Below are 21,776 nucleotides of genomic sequence, written 5' to 3'. Positions count from 1 at the left end.
AATACACTATTATAACGACATTCATATTACATCCATGCATAGAAATTTAAAACTGTAACAACCCCCAGTGGTTCAAATCCCTCCAACACAAATCCCTCCAACACACGGCAAGCAGTAGCAAAGCTACATATAAGTTGGCGTGGGTTCATGCAGCAATAAAATTTTTGTTTATTTTTTACATAGATGTCTTAGAATTATTTACTTATTTATCATGTTGTGTCTGTAAAAAATGAGAATTTTTATAACAATGCCCAGTAACCAAAATCTGTAGGCTTCAAAGTACTTTAATTTACTTTTTATCTTTCTTTTGTAAACTTTGGCCCAAACTTCTCAATCGTTTTTGTCGCTCTGACAGGTCAGTGTGTGAACCCTGAACCAAACTTTTGAATCATTTTTCCCTCTATGGGCCTCGACTTTAGGCCACCACCTTTGGTACCAGCTAATATAAGACGACGGCGGTTAGAGGAGACCAGTGTGAAGGGCGGTGAAGACCACGGCGACTGGCGAGAGGCGACCGGTGTGAAGGGCGGGCAAGACCAGGGCGACCCGCGAGAGGCGAGCGATGTGAGTGGGGACGATGGCACAACGCGCAGACAGAAAAAAACCACTAACCGGCAGATCTTCTGTCTGCGGATACATGTCCGACCTGTTTAGGTCGGACGAAAAATCGTGGATATGGAACCACGATTTGCTGGTGTCTTCCGCGGACGTTTCCTCCCCGCGTGATAGCGAACGTTTGCTGGTTTCTTCCCCGGACGTTTCCTCCCCGCGTGATAGCGAGCGGCATAAATTTGTATGGCGCGGACGGCAGTCTGTGCGCTAAGTGCCGTCCGTGCAATTCAAACGCGCCTTAATGAAACAGAAAGAATCTTTTTTTGGAGAAACTAATTAGAGAAGAAGAAAGCGACATATGAGAGAGAGAGGGAGAGAGAGAGAGAGAGAGGTTATTGACCTTCGTTCTAGGTAATAACTGGCTGAGCTCAGTTAGGTTGAGTTACTGAAAGGAAGCCCGTGTTCATTTTTTCAACACTCAAGTTGGGGTTTGCTGGACACTTAGCCAGTTCATGCCAAGGGATGTGCCCTGGACACTTGGTGACCAAGCCCTGTAATATAACTTGCCTTCTTACTTGAATTCAAGTTGAATGATTTAATAAAATTTCTAATATCCCTAAAGGGTTTGGTGCAGCGCGTTGAGTGAGGTAAGTGGTGAGTTTTTGATTCAAATGTCAAGGGCATCAACTCTTTGTGCTTTGAAAGGTGACCACCAGTGATCCTTCAAAGCACCAAAAATAGCCCTAGAGCTTGGGCCATCGTTCGGGCACTGGGATCTCCCCTCACTCACACAAACAGAATTCTCTCTAAACCCAACCCCCATATTCACCACTGCATCATTTTATTCAAGTTGAACATATAATAACCAAGGAAGGAAAGGAAAACTACTGATTAAGAGGAACTTATAAGCAAATACCCAAGTGTAACTACAAAGCCAAGTTGCTCAAGGGCAACTGATTAAGAGGAACTTATAAGCAAATATCCAAGTGTAACTACCAAGCCAAGTTGCTCAAGGGCAACGGATTAAGAGGAACTTATAAGTGTAGCTAATTAATTTCCGTTCAAGAACATTAATCGAAAGATTCAGCGATCTTGAGGAGGTGAGAGAAAAGTTCAAGGGGCTTCGAGAGCATGACCATGTGATCGGCACCCTCAATCTCCACCACCTCATCCACAGGGCTCATCTCTATCATCCAGCGCTGGAAGCTCTCTTTGATCGCTTGATCATCTTTGCACACCGCATAAGCCCGCTTTGTACGCCCATAGTTCCCCTCCGAAACAAAATCGTGTTTCGATAACTCATCTCTGTAGAAGGGCGCTGCTCTCACTAGGCATGTTGCTAAAGTATAGTCCTGCAAATTGAAAGCCAATAAAAGTAAGTGGAGCTCAATGCAAAAGCGTAGGCTATAGACGTGTAATTTAAAGCATGAAAGGTGTAGCATTTCGAGACATCAAAAGCAAGCTCTGTACCTTACCTTAAAGGGATTAAAGGTTGAGTGAGGACTTTAGTCTCTCTCGCTCACCCAAAACTATGTCCAAAAGTATGCAATCAATCAATGGGTCAAACCGATGAGGTTCTTAGACCAACTTAATAACAAACAAGCATGTCCTGTTTTCACACTGGTAAGTTGGGTTAGGCAAACTAGGTCCACTACATGGTGCCATTAGTTTGTAATTCATTGCCTTTTTCTGTTTGGATTTGTCGCTAGTTAAAGCTTTCTTGGGTGTATAAAAACAAGCATGTCCTGTTTTCACACTGGTAAGTTGGGTTAGGCAAACTAGGTCCACTACATGGTGCCATTAGTTTGTAATTCATTGCCTTTTTCTGTTTGGATTTGTCGCTAGTTAAAGCTTTCTTGGGTGTATAAAAGTGCATGTTCCACCATCACTAGCTCAACGGGTTCCGAATCTGAAGATAATTAGTCAAATATTTGAAGACAAAAATGTAAATATAAAAGCACCGGCGTAGTCCACCAAACCACATATGCTTCCGCCACTGAGCCCAACCAGGTGCGCCAAGCGCTTCGAGGCGCAAGTCCCCGTAATAGACTGATAGTTGTTGCATAATTTGTTAGAGAAGGGGAAAATAGAACGTTGAACTTACCACGTAGGAGCAGTTGTTGTAGAAGTGGGAGCGCAGTCCTGCGTCAAACTCAACTGTGATGGGAATAGAAGGCTTGCTAGGCTCGTCGATCGAGATCTGCTCCGAGTCTACGCCACCCTTCTCAACAAAGAAGTACTGTTTGGCATGATCTCCATTGATACAAATTAAAGAAACACATAAATTTCTTAGCGAGTTATATGTAGATCCAGTTTGGCATGTAAACTAAACATAGGACGGAGAACAGAGGGAAAAAGATGGAGAAGAAGGAAGGAAGCAGTCATACGTTGTGTAGAGTATGAGAAGGTGGAATGGAGGGACGGGGCATAAAGGCGGTAAGAAAGACGGCAACGGAGACTTTGGCTGGGAACTTGTCTGCCGCAAGGGCTATGCTGATGCCACCGAAGCTGTGGCCGACCAGCACCACCCTTTCATCGGCGGCAATGGAGTCGAGTAGGTCCAACAGAGGCTGACTGTAGTCGGCAACGCTGACCGCCTGGTCGGGCATCGCCGGATGGATGCCGGACGCTTTCAGATCGAAGACGCTCACCTCATGGCCGGCCTTTCTCAGCAAGGAGCCAGCTTGAACCAACACAATGCACCATGGCAGGACCCGTGAACCAAGACGAAGTGGTGTTTCTTCTCGTCCATCTCCCTCTCTCTCTCTTTCTCTCTGATCTCAGGGCTGGTTAGTAGTTAGCGTATAGCTAGTTGGGAAATTTATAAAAGCTTTACGGGTAAGCACATGTAAAATACTTCTCGTTCAGGTTGAATATTAATTCAGAATTTGTCAACCCATGTGACCCACGCGGTTGAGTTTACAAGAATGAACTCTTAAAAGAAATTCAGAAACAACTGCTCTTGTACGAACTTCTTTGTGTGAATGTAATTCCTAACTTATGTTCATGTTTTTTGGTGGTAATGTTGAATGAGGGTTGTAGGCCTCTACCTCTCTCTGCGCTGATAATTCGCCACAAAGCTAGTTGGGATTTTTTTAAAAGTTTTTTCTATGAGTTCTTGATAAATCTACATGTGACCTGATTTAAGGAACAAATGAATTCTATTTGTGTTTTCCCTTTGTTCATGGTCTCGTTCAAAGTGCAAATTGATTTCTACATACTTGGTTCTAGCATGAAACACATGCTGGACAAGAAGCTTGACTAATTCCAAATTCATTTGTTAAAGATGTAGTTAGCCTGCAGCAATATATATGCACCTGACATGTATATAAACCCAACACAAATTTCTCTTAGGGCTGGCTGTTTGATTGGTTTAAAATTTTGATTCTAAAATCAAAATAAAATAGGTTGGCCAGTGTCAGACTGCAACTTTTCAGTTTAATAGTTCTCCATTATCGTTATCTGCTTACCTTATAAGGCATTTATGTTCATCCTTGAGTTTCAAGGATCCGACTAAACCGCAACTGTTTGGCAAATACATTTGGAGTTATATCAGCATTTGTCAACATCCTTGTTATCCTTAGGCTCATTAGAAGAGGCATCGCCAACCTTGGACATCCCAAACTCCTCATAAGCCAAACTTGCAAAAAAAACCATTTTGTGGGCAAGAAGCTAGTGGGAATACCAAGTATGGCTAAGAAGTTATTCTTTGTCACTGATTCCAACATCTTGCCCTCCAACCCTCTCTGAAAAGGTCATTGCAAGAAATTGATTTTGGCATAAAGCAAACACAATTTTTTGCTGAAAAAGTTGGCCTGGGGATGCCATGATATGTTAATGTCTTCTTAAAGAGTAATAACAACTTCATCATGAGTTGAGTTTTTTCTTCAATTTTTTGTATGAAAGAAAATTTAAAAAATACTTAAAATATATTGCAAGAAGAATTGAATGCTATGACATTTCTTCATCAAGGTAGGCCTTCCTCTCAAAACCAAAACATTAAAACAAAAGAAAAGAAGAGAAGTATATTGTGTGCATCAAGATCTATGGCAGCATTTGGAGTTTAATATTCTGTATCATACCAAAAAATTGTGTTGAGAGATTTATCTTTTCTTTTCTTTTAATTTGAATTCCTTGCATATCTAAATGGCTAAAGGAAAGCTTTGCTATAGTTGTGAATGTTAGCCCAAACCACTTCTGAGCTCATGCCCCTGATTTGGTGAATCTCAGCCCACCTTCTTGTAATTTCAATTGCAGCCATAACAAGCTAGATACAAGGACAACTAACCATTTTAACTGCTGTCTTTATAAGCTTTTGAAGATCTCTTATAATTTTCAATACAGGACTAAACTTTTAAGATATTACAATCTACCCTCCTTAAGACACACATATCCATGCATTTGGGACCATAAAATTGAACGTTGAATTATGCTTTTACACCACTCTAACAATCCGACCAACATTTGAGCTCTTGCTCCTGGTCTGATGGATCTCAACTCACCTCCTAACAGATTTGATTTAAAAATAAGTCTAAAACCAGGACAACTAACCATTTAAATAACCCCCTTTATAAGCCCATGAAGATCTTTCACAATCTTCAATATATGATTAAATTTTTGAGGTGTTACAATCCATTCCTTTAAGACACATGTGTCCACGAGTGTGAGACCCTATGTTCGAGTGTTGAATTGTGCTATGATACCATCGTAACAACTTGTCCTACTTCTGGGCTTGGGTTTATGTTTCAGCCGGATCCTTACCTAGCCCCTAGCAATTTTTGTTTCAGCCTTAAAAATGTTAGAAATCAAGATAACCATCCATTTTAATAGCCCATTTTATAAATCATTAAATATCTCTTACAATCTTTAATACAAGATTAAACTTTAGGGCTGTTAAAATGAACAATAAAGAGGAGTAATTAGAAGTTATGTAGGTGGCTTGGGACAGTTTTTTGTATGGTAGCTTTTGCAATTATTCAAGTAGGACTATATTGTCAATTTATATTCTTTTCAAGTTTACATATACTGAAGAAAAGAGGAGAGAGAAAATGAGACGAATGAAATGAAAGCATGATCCATCTTTGCATCAATAACATTAAAGAGTAGCCCATCAATGTTTCAAGCATACGTTTGTACAAAATTAGGATGAATTAAAAAAGCCCATGCCTAAAAATGACAAGAAATGGCTTGTGTTACGCCTAATCTTCACCTTATGGTGCACAATAAGAAAGCTTTATGACTAATATTTTACCTAGAAGCTAGTTTCTTCAGCAACAAATTGGTTTCATAAAGCTTAAGACATGCTAAACAAAAGAGAAAAAACAGAATATTTTTGAATAACAAACAAGCAAACACACAAATTTTGTAACATGTTCATCTGACGAGACTAAAAAATCGGCTGAACATCACAAAGCACCATAAGTGTCATCTTTGGACACAAGGTGAGAATTATTACAAGAAATAAAATCTTCCCCTTTGGGGCATGACAACCTATCTATGCTTCATCATAGATGACCTGGTCTAAGATGAAAAGACATGACCAATTAAGACTATAATAACCAATCCAATGGAACCCCCAGGTTTTAAGTAGATTTTCCAGTTTCGTCGGCACTTGGAGAGCATTGGGTGAAAAGAGAATGTATATCCCCTGTTTTCAGCACTTTGGAGAACAAATTTTCCATTTTGCTACTAAAGCTATTAGCACAGAGACTAACACACAACTCCCATTGAAAGAATAAAGGGGATGTCAAAGCAGCCCCTCTATGCGTCAGCCATTGCTAATGCACGAGAGTGGTGATGTAACCCCCTAAAAGTATAGTGTCATATAGACTCGAACCCAACCCCCTAAAAGTATAGTGTCATATAGACTCGAACCCACACTGTTACGGGGTGGATTCGAATCCGTCAAACCGAAGGCCCAAGCCCATTAATGGGCCGGGTCATTACTGTGGTATTAGAATCAGGTTCAACATTCGGACCTTGACTTCCACATGTAAAGATGAGTGTGCCTTACCAGGGGGTGGAGAGATAACACCCCGAAAGTTTAGTCTCGTATTAAAGATTGTGAGGAATCTTCAAAGAGTTATAAATGAGACTGTTAAAGAAGTTGGTTGTCCTGATTCGTAGCATTTTTCGGGTAAAAACATAAGAACCAAAACTACTAGGTAGTCAGTTGGGATCCGCCGAACCAGAAGCTTAAGCCCAGGAGTGGGTCATGTTGTTACATGGAAGAAGGGGGGGGGGGAACAGAGAGAGAGGAGTGAAGATCTCCACATAATTGCTGTAAGTTGAAGAGTTCAAACTCGATTGCACTTCATTACTGACGGGTGTGGATGAAGGTAAAGGAGAAAAAAGAAGTGGGAAAAGGGTTATTAAGTTAGGACATTGCGGGTGAGAGCGGAGAAAGGGTCAGACATGGGAGAAGGCTTCGCGGTTCGATCAGAAGTTTTGATTCAGAATTAAAATCAGACCTCTTTAGGTCAGATTTATTCAAACAATTTTGATTCCAAAATTGATCCATAATTTTGGAATCAATAAGTTGTGTTTGATCAGTGATTCTAACTTTGTCAAAAAACGAGGATTTTGATTCCAAAATTCCAGTAATTCTTGAAAATCAAACACCCCTTAAAGATAAACAAGGTTCAAATTAAACCAGGTAGGCGATAACAAAGTCTACAGATGATGATTTGGCATCAAAATTTAGCTTTCTAGTAACTATATCGAGTATTGAGCCGTCCACAACAAAGAAAGAGAAAATTCCATTGTGGAGAGTATGAAGTATATATATATATATATATATATATATATATATATATATATAAAAACAGGGGTACACAAGAAAAAAGAATGTATTTGTGCAACGAATTAATGAAGAAATTCACTTAAGATAATAGGGAAATTGGAGTTACAAGTCTAAGAGAAAACGGGACAGGGCAACAAAAAGGAAGGTGAAATGAAATCATTTTATATAACTACCTAATGTTGCCCAAAAAGTATGTGAGAAAACTCGAGGGATGGCTCTTCCTTTGTCTGAGCCCAACTATCAAGATGCTTTTCTCCCTTCAGTTTCGTTCACATAGTCTTGCTGTATGGCAGGATTAGTGACCGATCTACTAGGGATGTCCATGGATGATGCGATATCCCACTGAATTGCTTCAAAACGTGAGATATAGTCCGATTAAGAAATCAGATGGGGTTCATATTTAAGAAATGACATCCAATATATTTGGATTCAGTTTTAAATAAAAATCCTAGCAGATTCATATTCAATTTCAAACAAATATCCTATACCCAATATTCATATATTTTAAAAGTCAGCTCTTAACATATCATACCGTTTTACAAGATAGATTTCGGAGTAAATAAAAAGCCAGATTTGGATCCGATTCAGTTTGCGAACTTACAATTCAGGTCCAGATAAGGTGTTAATTTTAGTTCATTTGCATTTGAACTTGGGTCATCTTTATTTCATCAGTTTTTCCCAAACTTTTCTGCATCAACATGTTATTCAAATTGGTCTTACAAACCCGCAAAGGAAAATCACAAAGCAGTTGCTGCAGGGCAATTCAAGGATTTACAAGCAAATATTCAGTTGAACTAGTTTGGCTTTAAGAACATTAATCGTACGATTCAGCGATCTTGTGGAGGTGAGAGCAAAGTTCATGGGGCTTCGAGAGCATGGCCATGTGATCGGCTCCCTCAATCTCCACCACCTCATCCACAGGGCTCATCTCTATCATCCAACGCTGGAAGCTCTCTTTGATCGCTTCATCATCTTTGCACACCGCATAAGCCCGCTTTGTACGCCCATAGTTGGCCTCCGACACAAAATCTTGTCTCGATAAATCATCTCTGTAAAAGGGCGCTGCTTTCACTAGGCTTGTTGCTAAAGTATAGTCCTGCAAGTTGAAAACCAAGCTTTTAACTCAATGCACAAGGGGAGGTTATGGACATGTAATTTGAAGCATGAAGGGGAGCAGCATTTCGAGACATCTAAAGCAAGCTGTGTATCTAAAAGGGATGAGAGGTTGAGTGAAGACTTCAGCATTCAGCCAAGTGGTGGGTCTCTTTAGCTCAGCTGAAGATATTTTCAAACTAAGCAATCAATGGGTCAAATCGATGAGGTTCTTAGACCAACTTAACAACAAACAAGCATCTCCTGTTTTCACACTGGTATGTCGGGTTTAGGCAAACTAGGTCACTACACGGGGCCATTAATTTATATTCCTTGCTTTTTTCTCTCTGGATTTGTCTCTAGTTAAAGCTTTCTTGGATGCTTATTAGGTTCAGGGTTGATTGCGAAAGGAAAGTGTATGTTCCACCATCACTAGCTCGACGGGTTCCAAATCTTATAGTTGTGAAGATATACAACCCTACCGACAGTCAAACGGGAAATATTTCTCGTATCATATATACATATAATTAGAGAGAAAGAGAGAGAGAGAGAGAGGTTGGTAGAAACCAGACCGTTATGTTAAACACAAAAACTAGACACTTCAATTTTGATGTTTAAGTTTTTTTTTTTTCCTCTTTTGCAAACTAACCTTATTGATGCAATCTAGATTAGGTTATTGATACAATCTAGATTAGGTTGATGCAAAACATATATTAAGTTGATTTTTTTTTTTTACTTTAATAGTGTTTTTATAATAAGCTAGCACCCATAACATCAACGTTTTGATAACAGAAAAATCCACGTATTTTATAAAAAAAACTCCAATCAAAACATGTTTTGCATCAAAATATTTTTTATGAATACATTATGATGCTTATACTTATTTAAAACACTTTTTAACAAAAAAATAAAAATAAAAATTTAACAAATAAATTTTCATATTTGGGTTTTTTTGGTGCGAGAAAAAAATTGAGCTATTCCTCAATACGTTTTTTTTTTCCAAATATTACACGTGGTGAGATTCCCACAGGGCCATAGTAGGGGTAGGCGCTCATGACATTTGAGCTAGTGACTCATGGCCTATTAAGCGTCGACCCACCAGTCAGGAAGTCAGAAATTGGGTTGAAGGGACACTAATTCAAAATTTTTATTTTGAAGGGATGCCAATATATATAATTAGTCAAATATTTGAAGACAAAAATGCAAATATAAAAGCACGGGCGTAGCCCACACCAAACCACAAAGGATTCCGCCACCAAGCGCTTTCAGGCAACTCCCCCTAAAGACTGATAGTTGTTGTATAATTTGTTAGAGAAGGGGGAAATAGAACGTTGAACTTACCGCGTAGGAGCAGTTGTAGAAACGGGAGCGCATGAGTTCAGCGTCAAACTGAATTGTGATGGGGATAGTGGGCATGCTGTGATCGTCGGTAGAGATCTGCTCCGAGTCTACGCCACCCTTCTCAACAAAGAAGTACTGTTTGGCATGATCTCCATTGATACAAATTAAAGAAACACAGAAATTTCTTAGCGAGTTATATGTAGATCCTATTTGGCATGTAACTAAACATAGAACGGAAAACAGAGGGAAAGAGATGGAGAAGAAGGAAGGAAGCAGTCATACGTTGTGTAGAATATGAGAAGGTGGAATGGAGGGATGGGGCATGAAGGCGGCAAGAAAAACGGCAACAGAGACTTTGGCTGGGAACTTGTCTGCCGCAAGGGCTATGCTGAAGCCACCGAAGCTGTGGCCGACCAGCACCACCCTTTCATCGGCGGCAATGGAGTCGAGTAGGTCCAACAGAGTCTGACTGTAGTCGGCAACGCTGACCACCTGGTCGGGCATCGCCGGATGGACGCCGGACGCTTTCAGATCGAAGACGCTCACCTCATGGCCGGCCTTTCTCAACAAGGGAGCCAGCTTGAACCAACACCATGCACCATGGCAGGACCCGTGAACCAAGACGAAGTGGTGTTTCTTCTCGTCCATCTCTCTCTCGCTCTGATCTCAGGGCTGATTAGAAGCTAGTTGGGAAATTTATAAAAGCTTTACGGGTAAGCACATGTAAAATACTTGTTATAAGTTCAGGTTGAATATTAATTCAGAATTTGTCAACCCATGTGACCCACGCGGTTGAGTTTACAAGAATGAACTCTTAAGCTAAATTCAAAAACAACTGCTCTTGTACGAAATTCTTTGTGTGAATGTAATTCCCTAACTTATTATGTTCATGTTTTTTGGTAGTCATGTTGAATGAGAACTGTAGATCTCGACCTCTCTCTGCGCTGATAATTCGCCGCAAAGCTGGTTGGGATTTTTTTTAAAGTTTTTTCTATGAGTTCATATATGTATATATTACTTTTCAAAGCCTGATTTTTTATTTTATTAAATTTCACCTTTATTTTCATGTGACCCACACGGTTCATTTTATGAAAATTAACTCTTAGTTATTAGATAGTGCTACGTATGTACTGGATTCTTTGGAATTCTAAAACACTAATACTCTTTGTACTTTGCCAAATTATTGTGATTAAAAATCTGCAGGTTAGGCCACATGGGCAAAAAATACGAAGACTAAATATCCTGCTGGCTTCGCAACAAGTCTTAAATGTGATAGGCCGCCATTAATTATGTGTCTGCCCACAGAAATACGAATCCGCGACAAAGAAGTACAGCACAACTGGTTCAAGGAATGCCAACCAGGCCTACTGTTGATTAATCATATCCGTGACATATCCAAGTTCGATTGATTTGGTTTCATATATGGAAGTAGAGTTCCCATTTCTCATTATAAAGTCACTTGAGTTGGCACCTGTTAACCGCACTCAAACGACTTTATTTCCAGTCCAAGCCAAAGAATGTGTTCAATGATATTCGTTGTAACATGTATCTTTCAATAGCATCAGTTACATTGATCTCAATTCAGAGTTTATGTCAATAGTTCGAATCCCTCATTGTCAACTTGTTTCTAGTCCAACCGTGAACCTAGTTGAAACTATATGCATGTAAGCATATAAGTAGTATAGCCTAACAAATTTAATACTTGTTTTTGTTTGTAATGAAGTAAAATCACTATATTCTAACGGTGTCCAGAAAGTTTATTGTCTTATTTTACTTTATTGTGGATACCCTCAAGTTTTACCCGCTGTTGATTCTTATGGTAGAGCTCTCTCGTGACGATGGAAAGAGCCATAGGATTTATATTCATGTAAAGATTAACAACCACACATTTTATACGTGATAGGCAGACTTTACATAAATAAAGCAATGGTAAGATTTACACGAAAGAAGAAGTAATGGGTTACAACAACATCACAATAGAAAAGGAAATCAGAATGAAAACCATATGGCAAAAAAGTCTTAACTCCTGACATTTGCCCTTTTCCGTTATCTTTGATTTGAATTTCTTTGTTATCAACACAACTCATATTTTTATCAGTCCGGCATTAATATAAGTATTGTAATGACCTGACCCACACCTAAATTGGATTGGGGTCTTTGGTCAGACAGATCTTAATCCGTCCCCTAGCAAATTCGTTTCTGACCCAAAATTAACTAGAAAGAAACAACCAACCATGTAACAACCCCTTTTGTAAGTCTCCGAAGATTCTTCACAATCTTATATATGAGATTAAACATTTAAAGTGTTACAATCTACCTTTTTGTAAGGCACATGCATAATTACTTGTGGTATTCTAGGTTTAAGTATTGAACAGTGCTTTGATACCACTTTAATGACGTGACCCACACCTATACCTTGCTCAGACCTTAGCTCCGATGGATCGTACCCCTCCCCTTAGCAGCTTCTGTTCCGACTCAAAAAGGCTAGGAATTGAGACAACCACTTAGCAACCCTTTTTATAAGTTCTCAAAGATTTCTCACAACATTTTTCAGTTTAGAACCAAAACTACTAAGATGATGGTTGAGATCCGTCAAACCAGGTGTTGAACTCAGTGTGAAAGTAGGTCGGTTCGTTACAATGTTAGTTCACTAGTGCATAGATTGGACTTCAATTGCTCAAACTATTAAGTGGAGAGAGACTTGATAAATCTATATGTGACCTGATTTAAGGACCAAATGAATTCTGTTTGTATTTTCCCTTTGTTCATTGTCTCATTCCAAGTGCAAATTGATTTCTACATACTTGGTTCTAGCATGAAACACAAGATTGGAAGAACACAAGTTTCTCTTAGGGCTGGGTGTTTGATTGGTTTGGAATTTTGATTCTAAAATCAAAATTTCACTTGAAAATGGAATTTAAATTTTCAGTTCAATTCCATGCAATTCTAATACGTACTTTGTTTGATAACTTAGAATTTTCATTCCAGAATTAAAAATTCCTTGTTTGATTGAAATGAGATTAAAATTTTGGAATTGAGAGACCGTTGGATTCAAATATAATGTTGCAGGATTCTAATTTGCAGCAAGGCACTGTAAAAGCATAATTAAACATAAATGATCCCCACATAGCAAGAGAAAAGCCACAAACTAAATCAAAATTAAACGAGGGACGTACCAAGACTGCAGTAACAAAATGATCTACTTGTGAGCTCATCTCTCTCTCTCTCTCTGTTTTTCTTTTCCTTTTTCCCTCCTCGTGACACTGCTGCCAGCCTGTGAGAAAGAACTTGAGTTTTTTGTCATGCTGAACGCATATACGCCATTGCTTAAGACTCAAACTTAACTTGGATATCAACGTTCCAACCAAACAGTTCTTAAGTACTCAAAATTACAAATGGTTGTACTAGCATGCATTAATGTTGTGTGGGCAATTGCCCATATGCGGCTCCCCTACAGAGTCCAGATTCTAAACCAGACTTACTAGTTCCTTGTCTTAACCTACATTTTTTCCTTTCGCTTGCATAGATAGGTTGGCAATATATTATTATTGAGACGGTGTAGAATCATGTGGAAACTTCATGTCATTGATTTGCCACAAGCCCTATAGTTTTGCATGTAACAAATCACTTGGTTACGCAAGCCTTGTAAAATTAAGTTCAGAGTTAGGAACATGACTTAATTAAACAAATCTAATTACAGGGTCGTTGCTTGAAATTTGACATCACATCTGCTAGAACATTGAGAAGTGCTGAGGAAAAAATCCCATCTATATCAACTATGGGCTTCACATGGAACGTCCATGTTGACATAAAGAAATCAAACTTGTATACTATTAATTTGGCGCACTTGCAAACAAGTCGATTAGTTCAATTTAATAGTCATATTCATGGAATCAGTCCACTAAGAACCTCAACATAAATAGCTAAGCAAGCATTTAATTTTCAACCACAACCATAAAAGGTCTGTTCATTTTCGTAAGCGTACAGCTGTATGACAGTTGTTGACGGCCCACATTAACTATTGGGCGTTTATATATATAATCTACTTTATTGTATATGATTCTTTTCTTTATTTCTTATCAAATTTGGCATGAAGGCTTCATGGTACTGGGCCCCGACTTTGTGCATATGGCCATCCAAAGCATATGTTTGGGATAACATATTCACTAATTTTTTATTGTAGCATCAGCTGAGTCTGTCTCATAGCATGTACATACACACACACAAACATATAAATTGTTAATACTAAGACAAAAGGGGAACAATATAGGATTTTTAAATTTGTGTTTTGGCTGTAAGAATGCATATAATCGATACTTCTATATATTGATACATTTATGTTTGATACTCATTGAAGTTTCGATAGATAAAGTTTTCCTAAAAGCAAGACTAACGTGTATTTACTTAATACATGCACATCTGCCCACATGTTCAGCGCAATCACAAATAGGTATGGGAGGAAAGATGATAAGGGTGTTCTAGTTTGTTACTAATGACTTGGGCTTTTGCAGGAGCATACTTGGCAACAATGCTTTAGAGACCAACACCAGTGTTTGGCTTGGGAGTGGAGGATTATGGAGTCCATCCACTAGCAGCAGCATTCTAGGCTGGGTTGGCTTTCGTATGAAGACCAAAATTCTATATTCTTTCACTTGGCCACATCTCAAAGGTACCGTCAAACGTTGCTTCAGTCCATGATTATTGGACACTCAGTTTTTCTTGATGATGACATTCTCCTGGCTTTGACCGCCCATTTTCGTCATTCTTACTCTAAGCCTCTTCGCTATCGTGCCCGCTGCCAGACTTTGACCTCTCCTCCTCCCTCTCTGTCACGTGTGCATGACGCTGTTGTCCTGGCCAATGAGGTTGTTTACTCTCTATACTGTCTACGTCCTCCTTTCTTTATCCTTAAGTTGGACATCTCTAAGGTCTTTGATTCTATTAGTTGGGAGTTCCTTTCTGACATGCTCGCCCGCTTTGCTTTTGGTCCATCGTTTCGGCAGTAGATCCTTTCACTTGTCACCGGGGCACAGCTTGCAGTCTCTTCTTCTGTGTCGGTCGTGGCCCCCATTAGGGTTGTCCGTTTTCATCTTTTCTTTTCAACTAAGTTGCCAAGTTCTTTTTCGTATTATTTTATCATGCTGCGGTCGTTGGCTTCCTCACGCCACATTCACTCTCCCTTCACCCTTCAGTCTGTTGACGACTTTATCCTATTTGGTACTGCTTCCCGCCAACAAATTGTGAGAACTTGGCTCATCATTTGGGCTTTTGAGTTCAACTCGGGTCTTTCTATTAATTCCTCTAAATGCCACATTTCATTCATTCACGCGGATCCAGCCATGGTGCTTCTTGCGGAAGCTTGCTTTCGGTATAAGGCAACTGGTCTGCCCATGGACTACTTAGGTCTTCAGATTACTGGAGCCTCATGCTTATTCCTTTTGGCATGGAGTGGAACAGAAGCTTGTGAATCGCTTTTAGTGTTGGCAGGAAAGCTGTTTTCTCTTCTTGGTTGTATTACTATTGCTAAACATTATCGTTTGTCTGTCCCCCTCCATACTTTGGCGATCTTTCGACCTCATGTGGCTGTTCTGAAAAGGTTTGATAGGATCATTCGTAAGTTTATCTGGGATGGTGATCGACCTTCGGATTGCCTTGCGTGTTGGGATATTGTTGCCCTTTCGCGTCTTCTTGGGGGTGCTAAAGTTACCAACCTTAGTTCAGTATGTGAGTCTTTTCTGTGTTCTTGGTGGTAGCGTCTGACAACTGAACATTCTCCTATCACTCTGTTTATTTGTTTCAGATTTGACTTGTCTTCTCCTAGTGTTCGGAATAGTTCCACCTCACACACTTCTCCCTCCCACTTTTGGTACGACCTGCTTTCTGCCATTCTCATTTTCCTTCGGCTTGTTGACCTCCATTCGTTTGCACCTTTATCTTGGCCTCTTTTACCTTTTCAGGGATTCACTTTTTCTTCTTGCTACCTGGTTCCTTTTGGTTCTTCTGTTGTGTCGCTCTCACCCTAGTTCTTTTGGTTCTTCTGCTGGTCACATCAACACTTTTGACCACTTACAGCACCTTGGCATCACTTTAATTAACTAGCGTCCCCTCTGTCTCTTCGCAGCTAAGTCTCGAGTCCACCTTTTTACTTATTGCCCTTTCTTTTTTAGCGTTCTTGCCTCTGCATTATCAACATTACACACAAAATGGAAAACGGAGAACGCTTAGTTCCTATTCCTAATTCATATATGAAACTACTAATGCCTTCTATTCTCAACTTCCGAACCAAAAGAACCACCAGAGGTCCTCTCCTCGAGTAAACAAATAGCTAATCTACTCTTTAAAACCAAAAAAACTCTTCAATCATCAAGAGAACCACATTCTCGAACCAAAATTCTCCCTCAAAGACGCTCTCCAACGGACACCTAAACCTCCAAACCGTAAGTAAAAAACACCTATCGTCGGCCTCAGCAGCGAGGATTTTCACCTGCCCGGTGGCCAAGATGACGGGGTCCTTCATGAGCTCGGAGGAGATCGGGCAGAGGAACTGCTCCGGAACGCCCGCGGCGTCCAGCTTCTGCGACAACGTCCTCCTGTGCTTCACTCCCCTCAGGGCGCGCACCGTCTGCTCAATCCGGTCGAACACCTCCCCCACCCTCCTCTCCTCGCCGCCATCCTCCGGTATCGCCCTCACGAGCCTCAACAACTCCCGCTTCAGTTCTGGCGCCTTCCTGAATGGCGAGGCGCCGGCGCCATCCATCTGCTCAGATCTCCCCATCACCGCTCCCCACCACCATCACCAGCAAAGAGAGCGCCGAGAAGAAGATGGCAAGACCGTAATTAAGAGAAGCTCAGCTCCCTCCCGCCATGTTCTCCCTCCATCCCTCTCTGCGTGAGGTCCCCGAGTGAAGAGAGCGAAAATTAAAGATGCAGAGAGAGAAAGAGAGAGAGAGAGAGAGAGAGAGAGAGGGGTGGCCCCCAGCCCACACTCGGAATATGTGGGGGCCTCGCGACGACTCTCTTCCCTCTTTTTCTTTCTCTCTCTAAAACAATCATGGTGTTCATGGGGAGGACAGCTGGCGACGTTTTTTTTTTTGTGTGTAAAGCTCCTTTTGTAAACCATTGAAGTCTTTCGTAATCTTCAACACAATATTAAACTTGAGGGCTGTTAAAATGAACAACAGAGAAGACTACTTGAAAGTTATTTGGGTGGCTTGGGTCAGTTTTTTCATGGTAGCTTTTGCAATTATTCAAGTAGGACTATATTGTCAATTTGGATTGTTTTCAAGTTTACATATAATGAAGAAAAGAGGAGAGAGAGTGAGATGAATGAAATGAAAGCATGGTCCATCTTACAAAAGCTCACTTAATAGCTTTGATAGCATAAAAGAGTAGCCCATCAATGTTTTAAGGATACGTTTGTGCAAAATTAAGATGAATTAAAAAAGCCCATGCCTAAAAATGGCAAGAAATAGCTTGTGTTATGCCTAATCTTCAGCTTATGGTGCGCAAAAAAATAAGCTTTATTGCCGAGAAGATAGTTTCTTCGGCAACAAATTGGTTTCATAAAGCTTAAGAAATGCTAAACAAAAGAGAAAAAACAGAATATTTTTGAATAACAAACAAGCAAACACACACAAATGTTGCTGGCAAGGCTAAAAAATTGACCGAACATCACAAAGCACCATAAGTGTCATCTTTGCACATGGTGATAAAACAAGAAATAAAATTTTCCCCTTTGGTGCATGACAACCCACCTATGTTTCGTCATAGATGACCTGATCTAATATGAAAAAACGAAACCAATTAAGACTAAAATAACCAATCGAATGCAACCCCCAGGTTTCAAGTAGATTTTCCAGCTTCGTCGGCCCTTGGAGAGTGTCGGGTGAAAACAGAATGTATGTCCCTTGTTTTCAGCACTTTGAAGAACAAAATTTCCACTCTTTGCTACTAAAGCTAGTAGCACGGAGGCTAACACACACCTCCCATCTAAAGAATAAAGGGGACGTCAAAGTAGGCCCTCTATCAAAGTAGCCCCTCTATGCATCGGCCATTGCAAATGCACTAGATTGGAGACATAACCCCCCAAAAGTATAGTGCCATATTGACTCGAGCCGAAACTACTAAAGGGCAGGTTCAAATCCGTCAAATTAGACACCTGAGCCCATGAATGGGTCGAGTCATTACTGTTGTATTAGAACCAGGTTCAACATTTGAACCTGGAGTTCCACACGCAGAGATGAGTGTGCCTTATTGGAGGGAGGGGGGAGGTAACACCCTAAAAGTTTAGTCTCCTATTAAAGTTTGTGATGGATCTTTAAGGAGTTATAAATGAGGTTGTTAAAGAAGTTGGTTGTCCTGATTCGTAGTTTTTTTTTGTGCAGAAACTTAAGAACCAAAACTGCTAGGTGGTCGGTTGAGATCTGCCGAACCAAAAGCCCATGCTCAGGAGTGGGTCGTGTTGTTACATGGAGGAGAGAGAGAGAGAAAGAGTAGTGAAGATCTCCACATACCTGCTGTAAGTTGAAGAGTTGAAACTCAGCTGCACTCCATTACTAACGGGTGTGGATGAAGGTGAAGGAGAAAAAAGAAGTGGGAAAGGGGTAATTAAGTTAGGGCATCGCGGGTGAGGGCTGAGAAAGGGTCAGACATGGGAGAAGGCTTTGCGATTTGATCAGAATGAATTAAAATCGGACCCATTTAGGTCAGATTTTAATTCCAAAAATTTTGATTCCAAAATTGATCCACAATTTTGGAATAAAAGAGTTGTGTTTGATTAGTGATTATAATTTTTTCGAAAACGAAGATTTTGATTCCAAAATTTCAGTAATTCTTGAAAATCAAACGCCCCCAATATTCATATATTTTAAAAGTCAGCTCTTAACATATCAAACCCTTTTAAAAGATAGATTTCGGCGTAAATAAAAAGCCAGATTTGGATCGGATTCAGATTGTGAACTCAGAAATCTGGTCCAGATAAGGTGTTAACTTTTCTTATTTGCATTTGAACTTGGGTAATGCAGAACAATACTAAATCGGGAAAAGAAAAACTGTACACAATTAAGCATCATCTTTATTTCATCAGTTTTTCCCAAACATTTCTGCATCAACATGTAATTCAAATTGGTCTTATAAACCAGCTAAGGAAACTCACAAAGTAGTTGCTGCAGGGCAATTCAAGGATTTACGTGCAAATATTCAGTAGAACTAACTTGGCTTTAAGAACATTAATCGTAAGATTCAGCGATCTTGAGGAGGTGGGAGCAAAGTTCATGGGGCTTCGAGAGCATGGCCATGTGATCGGCTCCCTCAATCTCCACCACCTCATCCACAGGGCTCGTCTCTATCATCCAGCGCTGGAAGCTCTCTTTGATCGCTTGATCATCTTTGCACACCGCATAAACCCGCTTTGTACGCCCATAGTTCCCCTCCGAAACAAAATCATGTCTCGATAAATCATCTCTGTAGAAGGGCGCTGCTCTCACTAGGCTTGTTGCTAAAGTATAGTCCTGCAAATTGAAAGCCAACCTTTTGCACTCGATGCCAGTATGTACAAACTAAGCATCCAATGTTAATAACAAGCAAGTATATATGCTCGTTCAATTGTTTTTTTTTTTTTTTCACATTGGTAATTTGGGTTTAGGCAAACTAGCTCCACTAATTCCTTACTTTTTTGCTCTCTGGATTTGTCACCGATATTAGAGGTTTCTTGCATGCACGTATTAGGTTTAGTGTTGATTTTTAAAAAATGTATTTCCACATACAATCTACCAACAATCTATAAATTAGACACTAGCAGTTGGAGCAGGTTATTTGTGATGACATTTTACATACGATGAGAGAATATTCACCTACGACAGTAGAATGCTTGCAGCATGGCATAACAGTTGAGGCATTCCATTGTTGCAGGTGGAATGCCATAACGTCCAAGTCGCCCTCTTAAAAATTTACAGTCGAGTCGACCAGACACTAATATAAGAAATCTTGAAACTCAAGGACACCTAAGTAGCAAACGTCTAACAAATTAAGAAGAACTAATATGTAAACAAAATAAAGTATGTGGGGTCTGTGTGAGCAACTGCCCACACAAGCCCGCACTGCCACAACCTTGATCCGTGTCCTGTTTTTTTTACTGTCGGGTGGACAGCGTTCGGGTTGTGAATCTTGACTGTACCCTAACCGTGTCATCAACAGGCCGGCACCCGCAAACCTTTTAGATGTCCACACAAACCTGCCCACTACTTGAGAGGGACAAATTTATCTTGTGTCATACGTTCATGTCCGCGCAGCAACTAAGAAAATTCCTTGTTGAATCTTTTGTTCCGCGTTTTATTAGAAACTTCACTTATCAAACAGGCTTGCACGCACACCTACCGATGAAAGTACTACTTGTTCAAGGACTTCTCTGCCCACTACTTGTTCAAGTACTGACGCTTGCCGATTGATGGAAAGCAAATTGTTTCGAAACTTTCTCAGCTTTTGGTTATTTGTCTCCTCCTACTTCTTACTCGTTGACTTATTGGTTTTTATGATCTTAATGACAAACATTTTTTTCCTTCTATTTGGAAAGAGAATACCCGCCCTGGTAAGGCCTGACCTCATAGTACCTCCACAGTTCTTACTGACGCCAAGTTATGGAAAGAACAGGTTGGAAAAAAAACCACAGGCATCGCACACGGACTTAAGGACCATGTGCGCCAATAATGCTAGCCATTTGGTTAGTAAATAAATATAATTGAATGTGCGGTTTACAAGTTGCCGTATCAAAAAAAAAAATACAATTTCTACAATTGAAGAATGGCAGCTCGCTTGACTTGGGACGTTCCGTCAACAGGCCAATTTGCAATTAGCCATATGGTTGGATTATATCGATGAAGCAAACGAATCATTTGATCAATAAGTAAGCATCATGTGAAACAATTTAGAATATTGGAGCTCACCTTATAATGTTTAGAATACATGACGGATCTGTTCATATATGAATTCAAGATTTGATTACGAACTATATACCAATCTGAATCAATTACCTCTAAGATTCAGATTTATTTTCTAGATCGGACTAAATGAATTCAAAATCAGATCTATAGATGGATTTATTCCTATGCGCCAGTAAGGAAGAGGAAAAAAAAAAGATTTGTCTGTACTACCTCGCCGGAGGAATGGTAGTTTTGCGTACCTCATAGGAGCAGTTGTTGTAGAAGCGGGAGCGCATGAGTTCAGCGTCAAACTGAATTGTGGTGGGGATAGTGGGCTTGCTGTGATCGTCGGTAGATATCTGCTCCGAGTCTACGCCACCCTTCTCAACAAAGTACTGTTTGGCATGATCTCCATTGATACAAATTAAAGAAACACAGAAATTTCTTAGCGAGTTATATGTAGATCCTGTTTGGCATGTAACTAAACATAGAACGGAGAACAGAGGGAAAGAGAGGGAGAAGAAGGAAGGAAGCAGTCATACGTTGTGTAGAATATGTGAAGGTGAGATGGAAGGATGGGGCATAAAGGCGGCAAGAAAGACGGCAACAGAGACTTTGGCTGGGAACTTGTCCGCCGCAAGGGCTATGCTGAAGCCACCGAAGCTGTGGCCGACCAACACCACCCTTTCATCGGCGGCAATGGAGTCGAGTAGGTCCAACAGAGGCTGACTGTAGTCGGCAACGCTGACCACCTGATCGGGCATCGCCGGATGGATGCCGGACGCTTTCAGATCGATGACGCTCACCTCATGGCCGGCCTTTCTCAGCAAGGAAGCCAGCTTGAACCAACACCAAGCACCATGGCAGGATCCATGGACCAAGACGAAGTGCGGTTTCTTCTCCTCCATCTCTCTCTCTCTTTCCGGGTTAGTTAGCCGCTTGCTGGTTGGGATTTATATAGAAACTCTACCGATGAGCTCTGATGTGCACTGCTTTCAGAACTTGAGGTTGAATTTTAACTCGTTTTGGCTTTTTATTCAATTTTCGTATATATAATATCACAGTTGGAAAAT

At 40.3% G+C, this 21,776-nt stretch overlaps 1 protein-coding gene across 2 annotated transcripts; it reads right to left on the bottom strand.

Annotated features, from left to right (window-relative positions):
• Positions 1-1,607: 1,607 nt before the first annotated feature.
• LOC116252303 (methyl jasmonate esterase 1-like) lies at positions 1,608-21,717 on the bottom strand. 2 transcript variants are annotated; one of them, XM_050077677.1, is made up of 3 exons: positions 21,246-21,717; positions 20,964-21,098; positions 1,608-1,904 (listed from the first exon to the last, which is right to left on the bottom strand). In XM_050077677.1, exons 1-3 carry the CDS (start codon positions 21,609-21,611, stop codon positions 1,623-1,625), a joined length of 783 nt encoding a protein of 260 aa, XP_049933634.1. In that variant the 5' UTR covers positions 21,612-21,717; the 3' UTR covers positions 1,608-1,622. The 2 variants fall into 2 exon arrangements, with proteins under 2 accessions (XP_049933634.1, XP_031482328.1); XM_031626468.2 differs by lacking the exon at positions 1,608-1,904 and adding an exon at positions 18,839-19,296 and having other exon boundaries at positions 21,246-21,696.
• Positions 21,718-21,776: the final 59 nt, after the last annotated feature.

This window comes from Nymphaea colorata, chromosome 4 (assembly GCF_008831285.2).
Source record: "Nymphaea colorata isolate Beijing-Zhang1983 chromosome 4, ASM883128v2, whole genome shotgun sequence".
NCBI classification, from domain to species: Eukaryota; Viridiplantae; Streptophyta; class Magnoliopsida; order Nymphaeales; family Nymphaeaceae; genus Nymphaea; species Nymphaea colorata.
Note: the sequence above shows the minus strand (reverse complement) of the source record. Positions and strands in the feature narration are given on the sequence as shown.